This window comes from Ahaetulla prasina, chromosome 2 (genome assembly GCF_028640845.1).
Source record: "Ahaetulla prasina isolate Xishuangbanna chromosome 2, ASM2864084v1, whole genome shotgun sequence".
Classification (NCBI taxonomy): Eukaryota; Metazoa; Chordata; class Lepidosauria; order Squamata; family Colubridae; genus Ahaetulla; species Ahaetulla prasina.
In genome coordinates, this window is record NC_080540.1 from 1231683 (window position 1) to 1252083 (window position 20401).

General features: G+C 46.2%; 1 protein-coding gene across 3 annotated transcripts in view; it reads right to left on the reverse strand.

Annotated features, from left to right (window-relative positions):
- Window positions 1-20401, reverse strand: part of LOC131192807 (H-2 class II histocompatibility antigen, E-S beta chain-like) — a 142254-nt gene that overhangs the window by 38153 nt on the left and 83700 nt on the right. The window contains exons 3-6 of one of the 3 annotated variants that reach the window (XM_058172344.1): window positions 19213-19494; window positions 18943-19056; window positions 18677-18700; window positions 174-425 (exon numbers count right to left, since the gene is read on the reverse strand). In XM_058172344.1, coding sequence (XP_058028327.1) covers window positions 379-425; window positions 18677-18700; window positions 18943-19056; window positions 19213-19494 — 467 coding nt within the window. In that variant the 3' untranslated portion in view covers window positions 174-378. Of the gene's footprint in view, window positions 1-173; window positions 426-16889; window positions 17281-18676; window positions 18701-18942; window positions 19057-19212; window positions 19495-20401 lie in introns of those variants that run through there. The other 2 variants (XM_058172349.1, XM_058172350.1) reach the window with 2 other exon arrangements.

Sequence of the window (20401 nt, forward strand, 5' to 3'; positions counted from 1 at the left end):
AAGATTGATGGCAACTGACTCTTTTCTTCCTACAAGAGACATTTATCGCTCCTTTGGCCTTTTCTTTCTCCAAGAAGGTGGATTGTGTGTGGTTTTAAAGGAAGAATGCTGCTTCTATACTGACCATCTGACATTGTACAGGACTCAAAGAAAAACTAAGGACTTAACTTTGATATGATTTACAAGCTATTATAGTTGTAGTTGGTATAATTGCATTAGGATGTATAATTTTACCTTGTATTCTACCTATTTTTGTTAGAACAATTTCTAAAAGTTTATCTTTACTGGCTATTGAAGAACTCGAAGATGATTACACCCAAACTGCACCTAACAATTCCTGCCTGGTTGACGAAAAAGAAATAGACAAGGATAGTATGGCTAATATCTGTGTTTACACCACCATGAAACCGACTGATTGTCTGGTCCTAAAAAATAAAAACAGAGGAGATGTTGCGATATTATGCCATATGAACCCCTTTATGAAACTGTTTATAAAATTACTTATGTGTAAATATAAGCATGAGCAAGAAATTGCTTATGTGCAAAAATATCAGCATAGGTAAGTCTGGCTAATTGTTATCATGTAAGCAGAAATCTGTTTGATGCCAAGGTTACAAAGATGTTTGCCAGTAAATGTAACAACACCTATGAGATAGCCACAGAACATTCCTTCTCTGATAAGGTCAGCTTCACAGAGCTTCAAAAGAAGTTTGCTCCTACACACAATTATATGAGATTTATTAGTATGTAGTCAGGATGTTTCAAGATGTATTTCTGTTTGCTGTACCACGTAGGCAAAAAGCGGAGAACAAAGAACCACTTCATGGTAAAACTCCTCCCAAGAATCATGATCTTTCTCCCAAAATCATAGGCTTGTGGATCTGCTTGCAGTCACGTGTTCACGTGTTGAATATATGCTAATATGTAACCTCCCCTGCTTACCTTCTGTAACCCACCCCTAACCCCTAATCTTAATAAAAGGGTTGTTTCGAGCTAGCTCGGGGCTCGCTCACCCCGAGGAGAATTGGACTCTGCTTATTCATTTCTCACTCCGTCTGGCGCGGGGATTGCCCAGACCCTTTCGTGGCGAGCCCGCTGGCCGCGAGAAAAGCCACACAGAACCCAAAGTTAGAGCCCAGAGTCCAGGGGGGGAAAAGAAGGGAAACATCCCAGGCTGAGTGACATCACAAATAAGCAACCAACCAGGTCCAGGTGGCCGGTCCTATGGTATTTCCAAACCGGCAAGTCCAGAGGACAGTCCAGGGAAAAGAGGGAGGAGGAAGGAGGAAGGAAGAGGCCTGCCATTTCCGTCACCACCGAGGAAAGCTCCGACGCCATCGCCATCACCAGCAAGGTATCCTTGCCATCGTGGCGGCGACCGCGGCCGCCGCCCGTTCCAACAAACCCCGTTCCCTGAGGGGGACCCCGCAGGGGCTATACATGCCGATGTCATCTTGCAAGGTCCTCCTCGCCCCTATCGTCGTCCTCATTGCAGCCGAAAAAGAACAGAGCTGCCGAGAATGGAATAAACTTCTGCCGGGGAATAGGCCGGTGCTACGCCTGCGCTGCCTAAAATGGCCTCCACCCTTTTGCCGTCAATCTGGTGAGGGTGGTTCTATTTGTACGGTAAGTGGGAGGGGCAGATATGGCGGAAGTACGGAATCGTATCGTTTTGTGGGGGCGCGCGCTCGATGTCTGCAGGCGATTGCGCGCCCCGGTCCCTCGGACTTTTCCCGTTCCCCGGATGGTCAAGACCCTCAGAGCCTGGGCCTTCGGCTTATGTTGTGCAACGCACGATCCGTGGTCAATAAGGCCCCCCTAATACACGATCTTATCCAGGGGGGTGCCGCGGATTTTATAGGCGTTACGGAAACCTGGTTGGGCACTGAAGGGGGCGTGCCCCTCGTTGAAATGTGCCCACCGGGTTTCCATGCATTTCATCAGCCGAGGGCTCAGGGTAGGGGTGGGGGGGTGGCGGTTGTTATTAGAGAGAGTCTAGAGCCAAGGGAGACCACTGTACCTCAGATTGCCGGGTGTGAATCCCTCTTTGTGAGGTGGGGTCATAGGTGTCAGATGGGCTTGTTTGTCGCGTACCTGGCTACTTGCTGCGTGACAGCTGCCCTGCCCGAACTCCTGGAGGTGCTTGCTGGAGTGGCAGTGGAGACCCCCAGACTTATAGTCATGGAGGACTTCAACTTGCCATCATCCGGCACATCATCGACAGCAGCTCGGGAGTTCATGGCTTCCATGACGGCCTTGGACCTGACTCAAGTAGTTGATGGCCCTACTCACATTGGGGGAGGCACACTGGACTTGATTTTTATCTCTGGTCAGTGGTTGAAGGATCTGGACTTGAGGGATGTAGTCATTGAACCTTTGTCATGGTCAGATCACTCTCTCCTTCACCTGGACTTTCTGACCGCCACTCAACACCGCAGGGAGACGGAACCAATACGTTGGTTCCGTCCCAGGCGCCTGATGGACCCGGAGAGGTTCCGGACGGAGCTTGGGCCATTTCCTGAGGGTCTGACTCACGGCACGGCTGAGGAACTAGTCACGGCCTGGGAACGGGCTGCGGCCAGGGCTTTAGACCGTGTCATGCCTTTGCGGCCTCTGACCCGGCGTAGGTCCCAACCGGCTCCTTGGTTCTCCGAGGAGCTGAGGGGGATGAAACGCCGGAGAAGACGCCTAGAGAGTTCTTGGAGGTCCAGTCGTTCGGAGGCTGATCGGACACTAGTTAGATCCTATAATAGGACCTACCTAGTGGCATTGAGGGAAGCGAGACGTTGCTACGTCTCCTCCCTCATTGCGTCGGCAGATAACTGCCCGGCCGCCCTGTTTCGGGTGACTCGTTCCATCCTTCAACAGGGGGAGCGGGATGACCTGTTGCAGGGACATGCTGAGGAGTTTAGTGGTTATCTATACGATAAAATCGTTCAGCTTCGGGACGGTCTGGACCAAAATTGGGTAAATCCAGGTGAGACGTCGGAGGGCGGTCTTGTTGAGATTGTTTGGGATGAGTTTGACCCTGTGGCTCCCGAGGACATGGACAGGTTGCTGGGTAGGTTGAACGCCACCACGTGTTTACTGGACCCGTGCCCCTCCTGGTTGGTACTGGCCACTCAGGAGGTGACATGAGGCTGGCTCCAGGAGATTACGAATGCTTCTTTGTTGGAGGGGGTCTTTCCAGCCACCTTGAAAGAGGCGGTGGTGAGGCCCCTCCTCAAGAAGCCTTCCCTGGACCCAGCTTTTTTAGGTAATTATCGTCCAGTCTCCAACCTTCGTTTCGCGGCTAAGGTTGTAGAGAGTGTGGTGGCATGTCAATTACCCCGGTACCTGGATGAAACTGTCTATCTAGACCCGTTCCAGTCCGGCTTCCAGCCCGGATACAGCACTGAGACGGCTTTGGTCGCGTTGGTTGATGATCTCTGGAGGGCCAGGGATAGGGGTTATTCCTCTGCCTTGGTCCTATTAGAACTCTCAGTGGCTTTTGATACCATCGACCATGGTATCCTGCTGCACCGGTTGGAGGGATTGGGGGTGGGAGGCACCGTTTATCGGTGGTTCTCCTCCTATCTCTCCGATCGGTCGCAGACAATGTTGACAGGGGGGCAGAGGTCGGCCCCGAAGCACCTCACTTGTGGGGTGCCGCAGGGGTCGATTCTCTCGCCCCTTCTGTTCAACATCTATATGAAGCCACTGGGTGAGATCATCAGTGGCTTCAGTGTGAGGTACCAGCTGTACGCTGATGACACCCAGCTGTACTTGTCCACACCGGGCCACCCCAACAAAGCTATCGAAGTGCTGTCCCGGTGTCTGGAAGCCGTACGGGTCTGGATGGGGAGAAAGAGGCTCAAGCTCAATCCCTCCAAGACAGAGTGGCTGTGGACGCTGGCATCCCGGTACAGTCAGCTGCAGCCGCGGCTGACTGTTGGGGGTGAGTCATTGGCCCCGATGGAGAGGGTGCGCAACTTGGGCGTTCTCCTGGATGAACGGCTGTCCTTTGAAGATCATTTGGTGGCCGTCTCCAGGAGAGCTTTCCACCAGGTCTGCCTGGTTCGCCAGTTGCGCCCCTTTCTAGACCGGGATGCCCTATGCACGGTCACTCACGCTCTCGTGATGTCTCGTCTGGATTACTGCAATGCTCTCTACATGGGGCTCCCCTTGAGGAGCACCCAGAGGCTCCAGTTCGTTCAAAACACAGCTGCGCGGGTGATAGAGGGAGCCCCTTGTGGCTCCCATGTGACACCTCTCCTGCGCAGACTGCACTGGCTACCTGTGGCCTTCCGGGTGCGCTTCAAGGTTTTGGTAACTATCTTCAAAGCGCTCCATGGCATAGGGCCGGGTTACTTACGGGACCGTCTGCTGCTACTGAATACCTCTCACCGACCCGTGCGCTCCCACAGAGAGGGACTCCTCAGGGTGCCGTCGACCAGGCAGTGCCGGCTGGCGACACCCAGGGGAAGGGCCTTCTCTGTGGGGGCCCCCACCCTCTGGAACGAACTTCCCCCAGGACTCCGTCAACTTCCAGACCTTCGAACCTTTCGCCGCGAGCTTAAGACACATCTATTTATTTGCGCAGGACTGGACTAGATTTTAAATTCGAATTGGTTTTAATGGGGATTTTATTATTTGTATTGTCATTTTTAATTATTCGGCCATTTGTAATAAGTTTTTTAATGGATGTTTTTACTTTGTATTTATATGTATATTTTTAGTTGGCTGTGAACCGCTGAGTCCCTAGGGAGATAGGGCGGTATACAAATACGAAAAATAAATAAATAAATAAAATAAATAAATTGCCTCCTGGCCCGGCTCTCGGCAACTGCAAACCTCTGGAGGGCAAAAAAACCCTCCCGCGGCTGCTGAGGAGATCTTCCATCCGGCCAGGTAGGCATGAACAGCCAGGTAGCCTGCAGACTGCCTCGGTTGGCCGGGGAGCCTCCGCCCTGCTCGCTCCGAGAAAATCGTCAAACCGCCATCTTTGACATGCGCAGAAAGAAACTTAATTGACTTAATTAGGGGGTTAATCAAAGGGGAGGCCTCCCCTCCCTCAAGAGGTTTCCTATTAACCAGGAAGAAGATGGGGCGACCATGGGGGAGGCAGGAAAGGGGGGAACCAGGCGTCCCTTGGCCAGAAATTGTGTGAAATGTCACAAGAAAAAAAAGGGGGTGTCAGGAAGGCCAAATTACAGACCTGCAGTGCTCCCTCCCCCTCCCCCAATGACAGGAACGCCCCCACTTCCCTTCTGCAGTATCCCAAAACCTGGAGGAATTTTTAGTGCCTTGTGTGTCTGTTTTGGGGTTTGATGGCACCTCGTGGGAGTTTTGCATAAGGAAAATCTGGCTGTAATTTCAACACTTTCATTCGCCTGGAGCACGGAGGCCGTGCAGGGTGGTTCAATTTGTGTAGAAACATTTTGTTTTAAAAATGGAAGAATTAAAGGGTTTTTATATTAGGGATTGGAATGGTGTAATGGACATTAGAAGATAAAAGAACTCTTTCTAAGAAAATTCCTATGCAAAATTGCCTAAATCTTTTTGATTTGATGGAAGATTTTGAGTTGAAAGATATATGGAGAAGGCAGAATTTTTGATGATAGAGATTATACTTATTTTTCGGATAGGCATCAATCTTTTCACGTATTGATTTTATATTAATTACCAATGACTTGCTTTCTAGGGTTAGGAAAACAAAGATATTTCCAAGGTGTTTAACTGATCATAGTCCGGTATGGATGGAGTTGCAATATGAAGGTGGAAGAAGATCATGGAGAATAAATGAAAATTTGTTTAGATATGAGGATAATGTAAATCAATGTAAAAACAAATGAAAGAATTTTTGATTATAATTTGGGAAAGGAACTGATAGAAATGGTGTGGGACGCGAGCAAGGCCTTTATGAGAGGAAATTTGATATATATTAATAGTAGACAGAGGAGAAAACTACAAAACAGCGAGGGATTTAGAAGAGGAAATTCAGAGGAAACAACAATTATTGGTATATAATCCACATGATTTAAAAACTACTGAGCGATAAAGATATTACAGAGTCAATTTAATATGTTAATGGCAGATCAGGTGGCAACCAATATACAATATGCTAAACATAATACTTTTGTAATGCCAATAAATCAGGAGGTGGTTGGCTTATATGTTAAGGAAAAGACAGAAAGCACGTACTATTGAAGGAATTGAATACAAGGGTAAAGTGCGATTTCAACAGGATAAAATTAAAAAAGCTTTCTTGGAATATTATACAAATTTATATGCCAGAGATACAATATTGAATATGGATATTGATAAATATTTGAAAGAATATAAGGTTAAAGGTTTAACTAATGAACAAAGGGAAGAGTTGAATCGGCCTATAACTTCTGAGGAAATTATTTTGGTAATAAAGCAATTAAAAATAGGAAATCCCAGGCACAGATGGACTTACAGCAATATATTATAAAAGTTACAGGATGAGATAGTTGGTCCACTTATGGAGTTATTTAATCAGATATTGATGGGAGGAGGAGTACCACCATCATGGAGGACTACTTTTATTTCATTGATACCAAAAGAGGATCAGGATTGTACTAAGCCTGGGAATTATAGACCGATTTCACTCTTGAATAATGATTATAAGATTTTGCAAAAATAATGGCAAATAGGTTAATGGAAATTGTACAACAAAGGATTCACACTGACCAGTCTGGTTTTATAAAAGGGAGACAAATGAGGAATAATGTTAGGCAGATAGTGAATTTATTGGAATATTTGGAAAAGAAAAATCAGATTCCAGCAGCGTTTATATTCTTGGATGCAGAGAAAGCTTTTGATCGTTTGCATTGGGAATTTTTATTTAAATTAACAGACAAAATGCAATTTGGAAATGGTTTTATACGAATACTTAGGGCAATTTATGGAGAGCAAACAGCTCAGATAATAATTAATGGTAGTTTGACAGATAGTTTTAAAAATGCAAAAGGAACAAGGCAGGGGTGTCCTTTATCGCCTTTATTGTTTATTTTGTCTTTGGAACCTTTATTGGATAAGATAAGAGAGTTAAGGGAGATAGAGGGTATTAGAATTAGAAGACATGAATACAAAGTCAGAGCATTTGCAGATGATTTGGTTGTTATGTTGACTCAGCCTATAAATTCGAGTGTATATTTGTTGGAAGTAATTAATCAATATGGAAGGGTCTCAGGGTTTAAAGTGAATCAAAATAAAACAAAAGTGTTAACCAAAAATATGATTAAGAACCAGAAAGAAAAACTAGAGGAAATAACAGGATTTGAAATTGTAAAAAAGGTTAAATATTTAGGAGTCTTTCTTACTTCATCAAATGGAAAATTGTATAAGAATAATTATGATGTGTTATGGAAAAAAATTCAGAAGGAAATGAATACTTGGGAAAATTACAATTATCTTTGTTAGGGAGAATAGCAGCTATAAAAATGAATGTTTTGCCTAAATTCTTGTTCTTGTTTCAGATGATACCAATAATTAAGAAAGATAAAAATTTGGATGAATGGCAGATTGGAATTAATAAATTTATATGGGAAGGGAAAAAAGCGAGAGTCAAAATGAAAATAATGCAAGATACACGGAAAGAGGAGGATTAAAAATGCCTAATTTAAAACTGTATTATGAAGCAGTTGTTCTTTCGGTAATAAGTGATTGGTTTAATTTGACGGAGGAAAGGATTTTGAATATAGAAGGTTATGATTTATTATATGGTTGGCATGCATATTTATTGTATGATAAGAAAGTAGATAAAGCTTTTAAGAATCATGTGTTGAGAATTTCTTCATGTGTCTGGAAAAATATTATTATAAGTTAAATTACAAAATTCCTATATGGGTATGTCCTCGCAGTAGAGAATATAAATATAGAACAGGAACAAGAAATGATTACTTATAAAGATCTTTTATACAATGAGAGGGGAAATTTACAACTAAAATCTTTGGATACATTAAAAGAAGAAGGGAGGAATTATACTTGGTTTCAATATGGACAGTTAAAGGCTAGATGGAAAGAAGATCAGAAAATTGGTATCATTCAAAATGAAGAAAATCTGGTTAAACAAATTAGAAATCAAACTCAGGGGCATATAAAGAGATTGTATACTGTGTTGATAGAAATAGATTCTGAAAGAGATTTAATAAAGGATTGTATGATAAAATGGGCACAGAATATTCAAGAACCAATAATGTTGGAAACATGGGAAAAATTTGTTAGAAATGTTAAATTTACGCAAGCGCAGAATTTAAGGGAAAATTTTTATAAGATGTTTTATAGATGGCATTTAGATCCTAAGAAATTATCATGTATGTATCCAGATATGCAAGCGAAATGTTGGAGATGTAATTGTGATGATGCTACATATTTTCATGTATGGTGGACTTGTAAGAAAATTAAGTCTTTCTGGATAAGAATCTGGTGGATTATGCAGAATGTTCTGAAGAAGAAGATAAAGTTCCTACCGCAATTTTTCCTTTTGGGAATAACAACGGACTGTACAGTGATTGAGACTAAGTTGATTTTGAACTTAATAACAGCAGCACGACTGTTGATTGGACAATATTGGAAGAAAAAAGAATTACCCACAATAGAAGAATGGATATTGAAAGTTTCCAATTTGGCTGAGATGGCTAAAATCTCAGCCTTCTTGAAAGACAGTACTCAAGAAAAATATTTAAATGAATGGAAGAACTGGATTGATTATATTCAAAATAGATATCAGATTAAGAAATTTCGGATTGCTTTTGAATGAAGGATGTAATTTTGATTTTAATGGAAGAAGTCAGGTTATGTGAGAGAAAGATTATAATTGTGTTAGATTTTAAAAAGTTTAATGTATGACTGTTTTGTTTAAGGAACTATACCTTGTGTTTGCTCCGGGAAGTCTGGGGGGGGGAGGGGGGTTTAGGAGGGAGGGGGGGAGGGGAAAAAATTTAATTGTTGTAAAACTTTTTTAATAAAAAAAAAAAAGAAAGTGCAACGGGTGTTGGGCGGTCGCCTGCTAAGAGTCCCAGTAGGGGTCTATGGTCCGTTACTATCTCGAAATCTCGTCCGAATACGTATTCGTGAAATTTCTTTACCCCTGAGACTATAGCCAATGCCTCCCTATCCAGCTGGCTGTAATTCCTTTCGGCCGAGGACATTGTTTGGGAATAATACGCTATAGGGGCTTCTGTTCCATTCGGTAGCCTATGGCTGAGCACAGCCCCCACCCCGTAGGGAGATGCATCACAGACTAGTACTAAAGGCAACGTACCATTGTATTGAATAAGGAGGCTATCACTGGACAAAAGGTTTTTTACCCCTTCAAATGCCTTAGTTTCCCTTTTCCCCCAGGACCAAACGGCTTTCTTCGCTAGTAATTTGTGTAGCGGTTCGGCTATTGTTGCCTTGTTCTTTAAGAATACCGCATAGAAGTTGACAAGACCTAAGAATGCCTGTAACTGCTTTTATTTTTGGTCTCCTACCCTTGGTGGCACCTACTTCTCCTCCAGCCTTCCTCCTGGGGCAATTCTCTGACCTTTCTCCTCGGGTGACCCGCCCTCATCGATTCCCCCCATGCAATGGGCCGCGCTCCCTCTGTCAAACGCGTTTCGGTGTGGCGGATTGGCAGAAGGAAGGGTCGTCCTGGGTTTTCCGCTGCCCGGGAGAGTCAGCCACCAACCAACGCTGGCAGCCAAAGGCTTGTTAGAAGGAACAAAGAAAGAAAAAGAAAAGGAAGGAAGTGCGGAGGGAGGAGGGAGGGGCGGTAAAGTCCTAGACCCGAATTCCATGGCGCTGCCATTCCCTCCTCTTGATTTAACTTTCTCCCTGCCCCCCCCTCGCTCTCCTCCCTCCCTCCCACTTCCTCCTTCCCCTTCGCTTTTCACTCTCCCTCCTCTTCACTCTCCCCTCACTCTTCCCCCTTGCCCCCTCCCCACTCCCTCCCACCCCCCAGTTCTCCATCCGGCTGTGCCTGGGCAGCGTTTCCTCCCTCCTGATGCAAGGCTGGGGGTCGGGCTTCCCCAGGCACCTGAGACGGGCAGGAAAGCGGGAGATCGGCCCCAGGGGAGGAAGGCAAGGGGGCTTGAAGACCCCCAATTACCTCCCTTCCACCCTGAGCCTCAGGAAGGCTGGAAAGGCTAAAAGGCTCCTGTATTTAGAGGTGGGGGAAACGACCAAGGAAGGTGAGAGCTCCCCCATGATCTCCCTTTAGCGTTTCTGCTCCACTCTAGCCTTGTCCCCTCTCTCTGGACAAGGAGAATTGGGTTCCCATGAGGTCTTCCAAACGGCAGGAACTGAGAAAGGGGGGAGGGGGAGAGTTTCGGGGAGATCAAGCAAGGCTAAGAGAGGAATGGGAAGTGAATCTTTGAGGAGGCGAGTTCGAGGAGGGCCTGAAGCTTCACCCTCCTTGTCTTGGAGGAGATTCAGCCTATAAAGTGGCCCAGTGTTGTGGTCCGTCAGCAGCCTACAGAGCTGGCAACAGAGTCGGACAGCGATGAGGCTGAGGTGAGGCCAGGGCAGGGGTGAAATCTAAAATTTTTCCCTACCGGTTCTGTGGGCGTGGCTTAATTGGTGGGCGTGGCTTGGTGGTCAGGTGGGCGTGGCCAATAACAATAAATAATAAAAATAATAAACAAAGTATAAAAAACAATAAGAGGTACCAAAAACCAACTTTCACACTTTACACACACACAACACAACACAACTGACTCACACACAATGTAAAAGCAGCTGCACTTCACACTTCACATAGCCACAAAAAGGTCAAAAACCAACTTTCACATTTTACACACACACACACACACACACACACACACACACACACACAATATGCCACATACAGCTTTCTGAGATTTTGTGTGTTTGTGTAGTTAGAGTGAAACACTACAAAAACACACCAAATCTCAGAAAGCTGCACAAATATTTTATTTTATTTTATTTTATTGTGGACTTCAGATCCCAGAGTTCCTCAGCAAAGCCAGCCAGTTGATCACCGAGGAAATAGATTAGCTGAGTGATTGATTCTGTCTGACTGAAAGTGAAACTAGAGCTTTCGGGCTGGAAAGAGAGCCATGCCTTCATCAGTAATCAGATAAGTGCCTTAAAATCTCTACTTTTACTTGTAGAAAACATGTTTTCTACACGTAAGAGTACAAGTAAGGTTCTGCTGTTTTTTACTTTTAAAGGCCTGTTTCTGCTGAAGCAAAACCAGCTTTTAAAAGTAAAAAAAACCAAACCTCTGCAGATGGTGTGGCCAGGGATTTTTGCTACCGGTCCTCCGAACCAGCAGCCGCCATCGCTACCGGATCGCGCGATCCCCTCCGATCCGGTAGCATTTCACCCCTGGGCCTGGGCCATCGGGGAGTGAGGTGCGGACATTAGAGCCTCCAGAGACTGATAGTAGTGAGGCAGAGGAACAGGAGGAGCCTGTTTCTAATGCACGCATGAGAAGAGCTGCCAGAAGGCAAGAGCAATTCAAGCAGAGAGGACGACTCGGGAGTAGGGCCAAGAGATGATTAGCCCCACCCATAATAGAATAGAATAGAATTTTTATTGGCCAAGTGTGATTGGACACACAAGGAATTTGTCTTGGTGCATATGCTCTCAGTGTACATAAAAGAAAAGATACGTTCATCAAGGTACAACATTTACAATACAAAAAAGAGATTGGTGATGGGAACTATGAGAAGATTAATAATAGTGCAGATTCAGTAAATAGTTTGACAGTGTTGATGGAATTATTTGTTTAGCAGAGTGATGGCCTTCGGGAAAAAACTGTTCTTGTGTCTAGTTGTTCTGGTGTGCAGTGCTCTATAGCTTTTGAGGGTAGGAGTTGAAACAGTTTATGTCCAGGATGCGAGGGGTCTGTAAATATTTTCACGGCCCTCTTCTTGATTCGTGCAGTATACAGGTCCTCAATGGAAGGCAGGTTGGTAGCAATTATTTTTTCTGCAGTTCTAATTATCCTCTGAAGTCTGTGTTTTTCTTGTTGGGTTGCAGAACCGAACCAGACAGTTATAGAGGTGCAAATGACAGACTCAATAATTCCTCTGTAGAACTGAATCAGCAGCTCCTTGGGCAGTTTGAGCTTACTGAGTTGGCGCAGAAAGAACATTCTTTGTTGTCCTTTTTTAATGATGTTTTTGATGTTAGCTGTCCATTTGAGATCTTGAGATATGATAGAACCTAGAAATTTGAAGGTTTCTACTGTTGATACTGTGTTGTCTAGTATTGTGAGAGGTGGAAGTATGGAAGGGTTTCTCCTAAAGTCTACCACCATTTCTACGGTTTTGAGTGTGTTCAGTTCCAGATTGTTTTGGTTGCACCACAAGGCTAGTCGTTCGACCTCTCGCCTATATGCGGATTCATTGTCTCAATGAGACCAATCACTGTTGTGTCATCTGCAACTTCAGTAGCTTAACAGATGGATCATTGGAGATGCAGTCATTGGTATACAGAGAGAAGAGAAGTGGGAGAGCACACAGCCTTGGGGGCCCCTGTGCTAATTGTACAGGTATTTGATGTGATCTTGCTTAGCTTCACCTGCTGCTTCCTGTTTGTTAGAAGCTTGTGATCCACTTACAAGCCTGTTCCGGTACCTGTAGCTGGTTTAGCTTAGTTAGAAGAATGTCTGGAATGATGGTATTGAATGCTGAACTAAAGTCTACAAAAAGGACCCTTGCATAGGTCTTTGGAGACTCAAGATGTTGTAGGATGTAGTGCAGAGCCATATTAACAGCATCATCTGTTGATCTGTAAGGCTTAAAGCAGACCACCATCGGCATTTGGTCCGCCTTCTGCTTCATCTTCTGCTTCCCTTTGTTTTTCTGGCTTCAGGACGTTTGCCAGGAAGGGCTTTTGGCAGTTTGCCTAATTGGACCAAGGTTTGCAAGATAACTGAGGAATTTGTGTTGGGAGGCATTTGTTTTACTTTGAGTTGAACGATGCTGGGAATGAAGTAATTCCCATCTGTTCGAATAAAGGTTTTTTTTTCATGGACTGAGCTTATTACTACCTACTTGGGCCTGGGTCACAACACTCAGGTGCTTCCTAGTGGCCTCCCATCCTCAGGCTAATCAGGCTGATTTCTCTCAGCTAGATGGAGGCATCGGAAGCTGAGCAGCTGCCAGCTGTTGAGGACTGAGGATAAAATACCAGCTAATGGTTGGAGATACCAGATCAGAGCCCCAACCTTCTCCCAGGTGCAGCAGGCAGACATCCCACAGGGAGCCTATCCTGAGATGCCCTGAATCCTTTCCTGGCATGGGGGAGGGGCTGGAGGGGTCAAACTCCCCCCTGGCCCAGCACCAGCCTCAGCAAGCCAGAACTGGGTCCCCACCTGCAGCTGAAGGAGGTGGTAGAGTCCGAATCTTTCCCACAATTGTGTGTTTGGAGACACCCAGTCACACAAAATTGGTCCCAGATCCAGAGAGACTCTGGTGGGACTCCCATCAATCTCCTGATCAAAGCAGAACTTCTAGGCTCTCTTCATGTTTCCCCTCCCCCACAAATATTGTCCTTTTCTCTGAATTCTCTCTGCCATCCCCAGACACACAAACACACACACACACACACACACAGAGTTTCTTCTTCAAGCCCCAACAGCTGCAGAGGCGCTTGGGCTTCGCTTCCCCAGCCTGAAGCGTTGGGCTGCTCCGAAGCGGAACTGAGGAACTGGCCAGGATCCAGCAGGCAACAAGCCTCCATTCTTCATCAGGGCAGCTCAGGGACTCTCCTCCTCCTCCGCCCCATGGCTGAGCCTCCAGGTGGGGCAGCCACAAGGTCCTTTGGCCCACCGGAAGTGGCTGAAGGGGCCCTTCCAGAATACCTGATGATAATTCTCTAGTCTTTTCTCCATCAGTTAAAGTACATTGAAGAAAGTAGTCCTTGACTTATAACAGTTCATTTAGTGACCGTTCCAAGTTACCGTGGCACTGAAAAAAGTGGCTCTTTGCCTAATATTTCTTCTTTTTAAAATATTTTTATTGCTTTGAATGTTTTTTTTTATATTTTCATGTAAATACCTGTTTTTAGCTTTGTTGTATGTGACCCAGAGGCTGTTGTGAGATGGGTGGCTATAGAAATTTGAGATAGAGAGCGTATTTGTTCACATCAGTGTGTTGTCCATTTGTTGCAGCCTCTTTAAATATGTTCCAGTTTGTACCCTTAAAGGAATCTCCTCCTAGAGCCTCCGTAGCTTCTGCCGGCCACAATCTCCCTAGTTTTCTAGTTGGTTTATCTGGCTGATTCCACTGAGGTTTCAGCTTCCAATTAGCTTCTAAAACTTTGTCTCCCTCCCACTTTCAAGCCCTTCGGATGAGGAGAGCCAGTCCATGTCCAAAGCCGACCTTCTGGGTCCTTGTGAGGGGCAGCTCATCCCCTGCCAGAAGCCCCCCATGTGGGTGTTGTGGATCATGGTCCAAGAATCCCAATTTCCCTCCAGAGAACCATCCCCTAAGCCAGGCTTGACTTCCAAGGTGCTGCCTTCCCTCCTTGGATGGTTCCCTTTATTGGGAGAACGGAAGAGAAAACCCCCTGTGCCCCCAACTCTTTGGCTCCCATCCCCACCTGCTCCGAGTCTCTTGGCATCGTTTCCAGGGACTTTTTCATTCCTCCCCGCATGAAAAAGGGATAAGAATCTGTGGACTTCATTATTTCTTTAAGCCCCTCAGTTAAGCCCCTCAGTTCCCCCCACCTGGGAAACAGCCAAACACCCGAGTTTGATTGTCTACAAATGGCTGGTTCAGTTCCCCTGAGCAATGAAGCATCAATTTTGGACCAATGAAGCATCAAAATTTGGAGCTGCCAATGAAAATTGGCAGCTCCAAATTTCAACCAGCAAATGCTCAGTCTTACATATAGGAAAAAAGAACCCAAAAACTAAATACATACTAGATGGACATTACCTTACAGACGACCCCCATCCTGTCAAAGACCTTGGAGTTTTCATGTCAAATGATCTAAGTGCCAGAGCCCACTGCAACTACATAGCAAAAAAAGCTCTAAGAGTTGTAAACCTAATTTTGCCTAGCTTCTTTTCCAAAAACACCACACTACTAACCAGAGCATATAAAACATTTGCTAGACCAATTCTAGAATACAGCTCGCCAGTTTGGAACCCTCACCACATCTCTGACATCAATACAATTGAACGTGTCCAAAAATATTTTACAAGAAGAGTTCTCCATTCCTCTGAAAACAATAAAATACCTTATCCCACCAGACTTGAAATCCTAGGCTTAGAAAACTTGGAACTCCGTCGCCTTCGACAAGACCTAAGCTTAACTCACAGAATCATCTATTGTAATGTCCTTCCTGTTAAAGACTACTTCAGCTTCAATTGCAATAATACTAGAGCAACCAATAGATTTAAACTTAATGTCAACCGCTTTAATCTAGATTGCAGAAAATATGACTTCTGTAACAGAATCATCAGTGCTTGGAATACTTTACCTGACTCTGTGGTCTCTTCCCATAATCCTAAAAGCTTCAACCAAAAACTTTCTACTATTGACCACACCCCATTCCTATCCTGTCCTATTGTTTTTCTTTTCTTCTTCCTATATATATATATATGCTTATACCTCCTTATATTTACCCATATATGTGTTTATTTACTATATAATCTTTTTGTATGATACCTACATATATTGTTGTGACAAAATAAAATAAATAAAAATAAATCTACCACCAACAATGCCTTTTCTTTGTTAAGGAAATCTGGTTTTCCCCCCCTGTCATTGATACATTTGGTGTTGTCCCTTCTCCAGCTGCCCCCACACTATCTTCCAAGGGCAGGTATTGTCCACAGGAGCCCAAATCTTCTCCATGTTTGAGACAAATCCTACAATCACACACTGACAGATTCTTCCTGTGGTGACTCCATGAGCCCAGATGAGGAAGGGGAGGGGGAAATTCTGCCCTTAAGAGATCGAGGCCTCTGGAGTCCTGCAGAGCCAGTCTGGATGACCTCTGGAGGGGGCGAGGCTCAATTGGAGGGCTACTTAGAGGCATCTAGGGATGCTGGGAAGAAGGGAGGGGTCCTCCCTTCAGGGCTGCCCCACTGAACCCCTCCCTCTTCCCCTCCCTGACAAAGCCTCTTTGTCTGCTGAGCAGACTAAGTTGCTCAGCAGACTACGTCTGTCTGTTATTAACACAGCTGCTTGCAATTACTGCAAGTTCAAGTCCCACCAGGCCCAAGGTTGACTCAGCCTTCCATCCTTTATAAGGTAGGTAAAATGAGGACCCAGATTGTTGGGGGCAATAAAAAGTTGACTTTGTATATAATATACAAATGGATGAAGACTATTGCTAACATAGTGTAAGCCGCCCTGAGTCTTCGGAGAAGGGCAGGATATAAATTCAAATAAAAAATAAAAAAATAAAATGTCTTCTACACCAGGAATGGCTTAAGGTAGATTTCTCAGAGGTCATTTAGTTCAACCCCCTGCTCGAGTAAGGGAGACCCTTCATCATTTATACCATCAAGCAGGAGACCATAAATACCATTAGAATCTGAGCCCCAAAGAGGGAGGGAGGCGATGGGTGCCAAAACGGGGCAGGATCCTCCGGTTGCGAAGGAGAGAAATGGCTGAAAGGGCTGCGTGAATGTAGGGGGAGTCTCGGGTGCCCCCCACTGGCTCCCCACATGTGCCTGGGGAGGACGGGGTCTGCTGGCATTCTGCTCCTCAAAAGGGGGCTTGAGGGGAAGCAGAGCAAGGGGGCCTTCAAGCAGGAGGGGGGTTGAGCCCCTTCCCCTCCCTGGATCTGCCCATCCTCCTCCCGAAGAAGTTCTGGCTTCCAACTCAAAGCAGCCGGGATGGTGGATCCAGAGGCAGCGGAGGGAGGAGCCTCCTGTAGGGGCAGGAAAGAGGAGGAAAAGGAGGAAGAGGAAGGAAGGATTCCAGGGTTTTCTTACATCAGAAGTTTATTCTTTTATAGCAAAGCGAAGGGAAGTGATTTGGAGGAAGAGTGATGGAGATGAAGCTGCTGTGGGTTCAAAGCCAGGAGAGATGAGGGGACTAGAGTTACAGGTCAGCTCAGCATTCTTGGGGACAGTCTAGATGGTCTCCAACCCTCCCTTCCCAAGAAAGGGATGCCCCATAGGAAGTTTGGGGGAAAGGGGGTCTCAGCAGGAGAAGGTCCAGGTGCCATTCTCCTCCTTCCCCCAACCTGCCACCTTCAGCCTCCATTTCTCAGAGGTTGCAAACGGGACAAAGAGTCATCAGCTACTAAAGAAAAAAACATCCTGTTGCATCAGAGAGCAGAATTAATTCATGAGTGCTGTAAAAAAAGAGATTGGAAAGAAAATTAGAATATGAAGAGAAACGTTTACTGCAAATCACATATTTTTCTTCCTTTTCAGCCCCCACCCCCAAGGCAGACCCACACTGCAGGGGGGAGGTTGACAGGCAGGGACGGATAGAGGGAGAATCCGCCCATTTCAGGGAGGAAAAGGCTGGGACCGACCAGGGATTCCTACCCTATTTCATCTCCAGGGACTTCTGGGATTCTCTCTAATTGACTTAATTAGGGGTTTAATCAAGAGGGGAGGCCCTCTCTCTTCCCCCCTCCCCCTCCCTGCAGACATTTCATATGAAGATGGGGCTAGGATGGGGGTGGCAGCAAAGGGGGGAGCCTGGGGTCACTTGGCAGAAATTGTGTGAATTCCCACAAGGAAAAGTGGGGTCAGGAAGAACAGCCTGTCAAGGCTCCAACTAATGAACCCAAAAGAATCTGCATCGGGTGCCCAGAAGGATCATCTCGGACTGGAGGGAGGGAGGGTCCAGTTCAGGGTGAAGTTTTGGAGGAAATTCATTAAGGCGATAGGATCTTCTCAAGGACTTAGCTCCACCTTCCATCCAAGTACGGATGGAGCTTGAGAACGAGCTAACGCAATGATAGAACAATACCTGAGATCAGTGGTGGGTTTCAAATTTTTTTACTACCGGTTCTGTGGGTGTGGCTTGGTGGGCGTGTCAGGGGACGGTTACTGCAAAATCCCCATTTCTTCCCAATCAGCTGGGACTCGGGAGGCAGAGAATAGATGGGGGCAGGGCCAGTCAGAGGTGGTATTTGCCGGTTCTCTGAACTACTCAAAATTTCCGCTACCGGTTCTCCAGAACTGGTCAGAACCTGCTGAAACCCACCTCTGCCTGAGATGTTATGTTAATTATCAGCAATTTAGCTGGGCAGATCTCCTGCCATTTGCTGAAGTGGCCTAGAATACCGCATTCCATAGTCACATGGGACTCCCCCTTTTAAAATAGCCACAGGGGTGGAATTTATCCCCATGCCTGAATACCCTCAGGAACCCCCCTCCACAGTGAGCCTAACAGAATGGGTGGGTGGCTTACAAAATGGGTGGGGGGATGTAAATCTGGGGTGTTCCCTCCCCAAGGGAGGAATGGGAAGGAATGTCCCCCTCCTTCCCTTCCCTTCTGCAATTTCCCAAAACTTGGAAAAATTCTGGGCAAGATTTTGGTGTTTATGTATGCTTTTGTTTTTGATTGCAATCCTTTTTCAGATCTCTGCAAAGAAAAGCTGCCCAAAATCCAAAAATTTGCTGTATTCACAGCAAGGAGGTTTTCTTCAGGCATGTTTGTTTTTTAAAAAAGAAACAATTAAGGAATTTATAACTTGCAGGAGAGAATGAGATGAGGGAAGAAGAGAAACTCACCTGCAGGTGGTTGGATGGGAATTGCTGGAAGGAGAAAAAGATCCAATCAGAAACCTTCATGGGCTGCAGGACTTGGGGGGTGGGGTCCCTATCCCCTTTGATAGCCCATAATAGTTTGCAGGATTTTCCCTTAATAACCCCTTTGGGGTTATTTGTTCCCAAAAATATTCCTCAAGGGGCCCCTCTTGGCCACCTGCTAAGCTTGATGAGAGCCCTCCCCTAGATGGTACCTCCCCACAACCTCTCCTCCAGCCCCCCAGACTCACCTTTCTTGCTCTTCAGGTAGGAGAAGAGCCCCACAGCCAGGAAGGCCACTCCTATCACGGCCCCCATGATCCCCGTCCAGAGTTTGCTCCTGGCAGAGCTGGAGGAACGGGGCTCTGGGGAAGGAGAAGGAGCCTCACCTGAGCAGGAGGATCAGGCCCACCTTCTCCCAGGAGGGTCCATTCCGGCTCCCCCCACAGGGAAGGTCTTTCCCCCTTCTCAGGGCAGGAAGGGGTCCCCAGACAAGGAAGGGAGGGAGGGGAGGGGCTTACCCCACTGGACGGTGATGGGGGCCTCCAGGCTGGCGTGCTCCACCTTGCAAGTGTAGACGTCCCCCCGCTGGGGCTGGGTCTCCAGCATCACCTGGAGCTGGTAGGTCCAGTCTCCATTCTGGAGCTCCTCCCCAAAGGCCACACCCTCCTTCTCCGGCTGCCCGTTCTTGAACCACTGGATCTCGATCTCCACGGGGTAAAAGCCCGTCGCGGTGCAGAGGAGGATGGTGTTAGGGGAAGTGGGGTCCATCTTGGTGGGGGAGATGGTGACGGTGGGCTTGGCTGGAGGGAAGGAGGAGAAGGAAGCACATGAGAGACACAGGAAGGCCCAGAATAGGAGACCAAGTTGGTTAGTTCAGGCCAACATCCGCTTTTACTTCTGAAAATATTATAACTTTTAAGTCAGGGGTGAAATGCTACTGGTTCTCTCCAGTTTGGGTGATAAAAATAAAAAGCTACTGGTGCAGAGCAGTATTTCCGACGATCAGCTGTGCCGCATGGTTTACCTTTGCTAGAAAACAGGAAATCTTACTTTCTAGTGAAGCTCAATCGCGCAGTACAGCTGATTCCCCCCCTTGCTGTTTTACTTACCTTCCCAAACCTCCTTTTGATGCGCACTGTAAATGTGCAATAATGCATGTTTTGAGCACACTGCGCATGCGCACGTAGTGTGTGCTTGACATACAGTGTACATGCGTGCGTAGTGCGTGCTTGGTGCACAGCGGACATGCGCAGCCAGCGAACCAGCAGCAAACCGGTTCAGATTTCCCCACTGGTGGAATGGATCCAGAGGGGATCTTTGGCAAAGGGAAGGTGGGGGCAGTTGGAGGCTGAGGAGATCAGGCAGATCCCAGGATCACAGCAGAACCTTGGAGAGAATCCCTCTTGATCTCCTCCTTCAGCCAATGCTCCAACTGCCATTTGTCAGAAATGGTGTAGTGCTTGGGTGGGGGGTTGGACTAGATGACCTACAAGGTCCCTTCCAACTCTTGTTAGTCTGTAACCTTTGTAAACTCTTGGATGGATTAATGGGGGGGTTTAGTCTGCATGAGCCCCCCAAGAGAGTTGACAATGGATCTATTCCAACTCTTGAGTCTTTTGCTAAACATTTTTTTTTCTCTTGAGGGATTTTCTTATTAACAGTAAATTCTATGACAAACCCAAGATGGCGCAAACAAAGGCTGCCTCG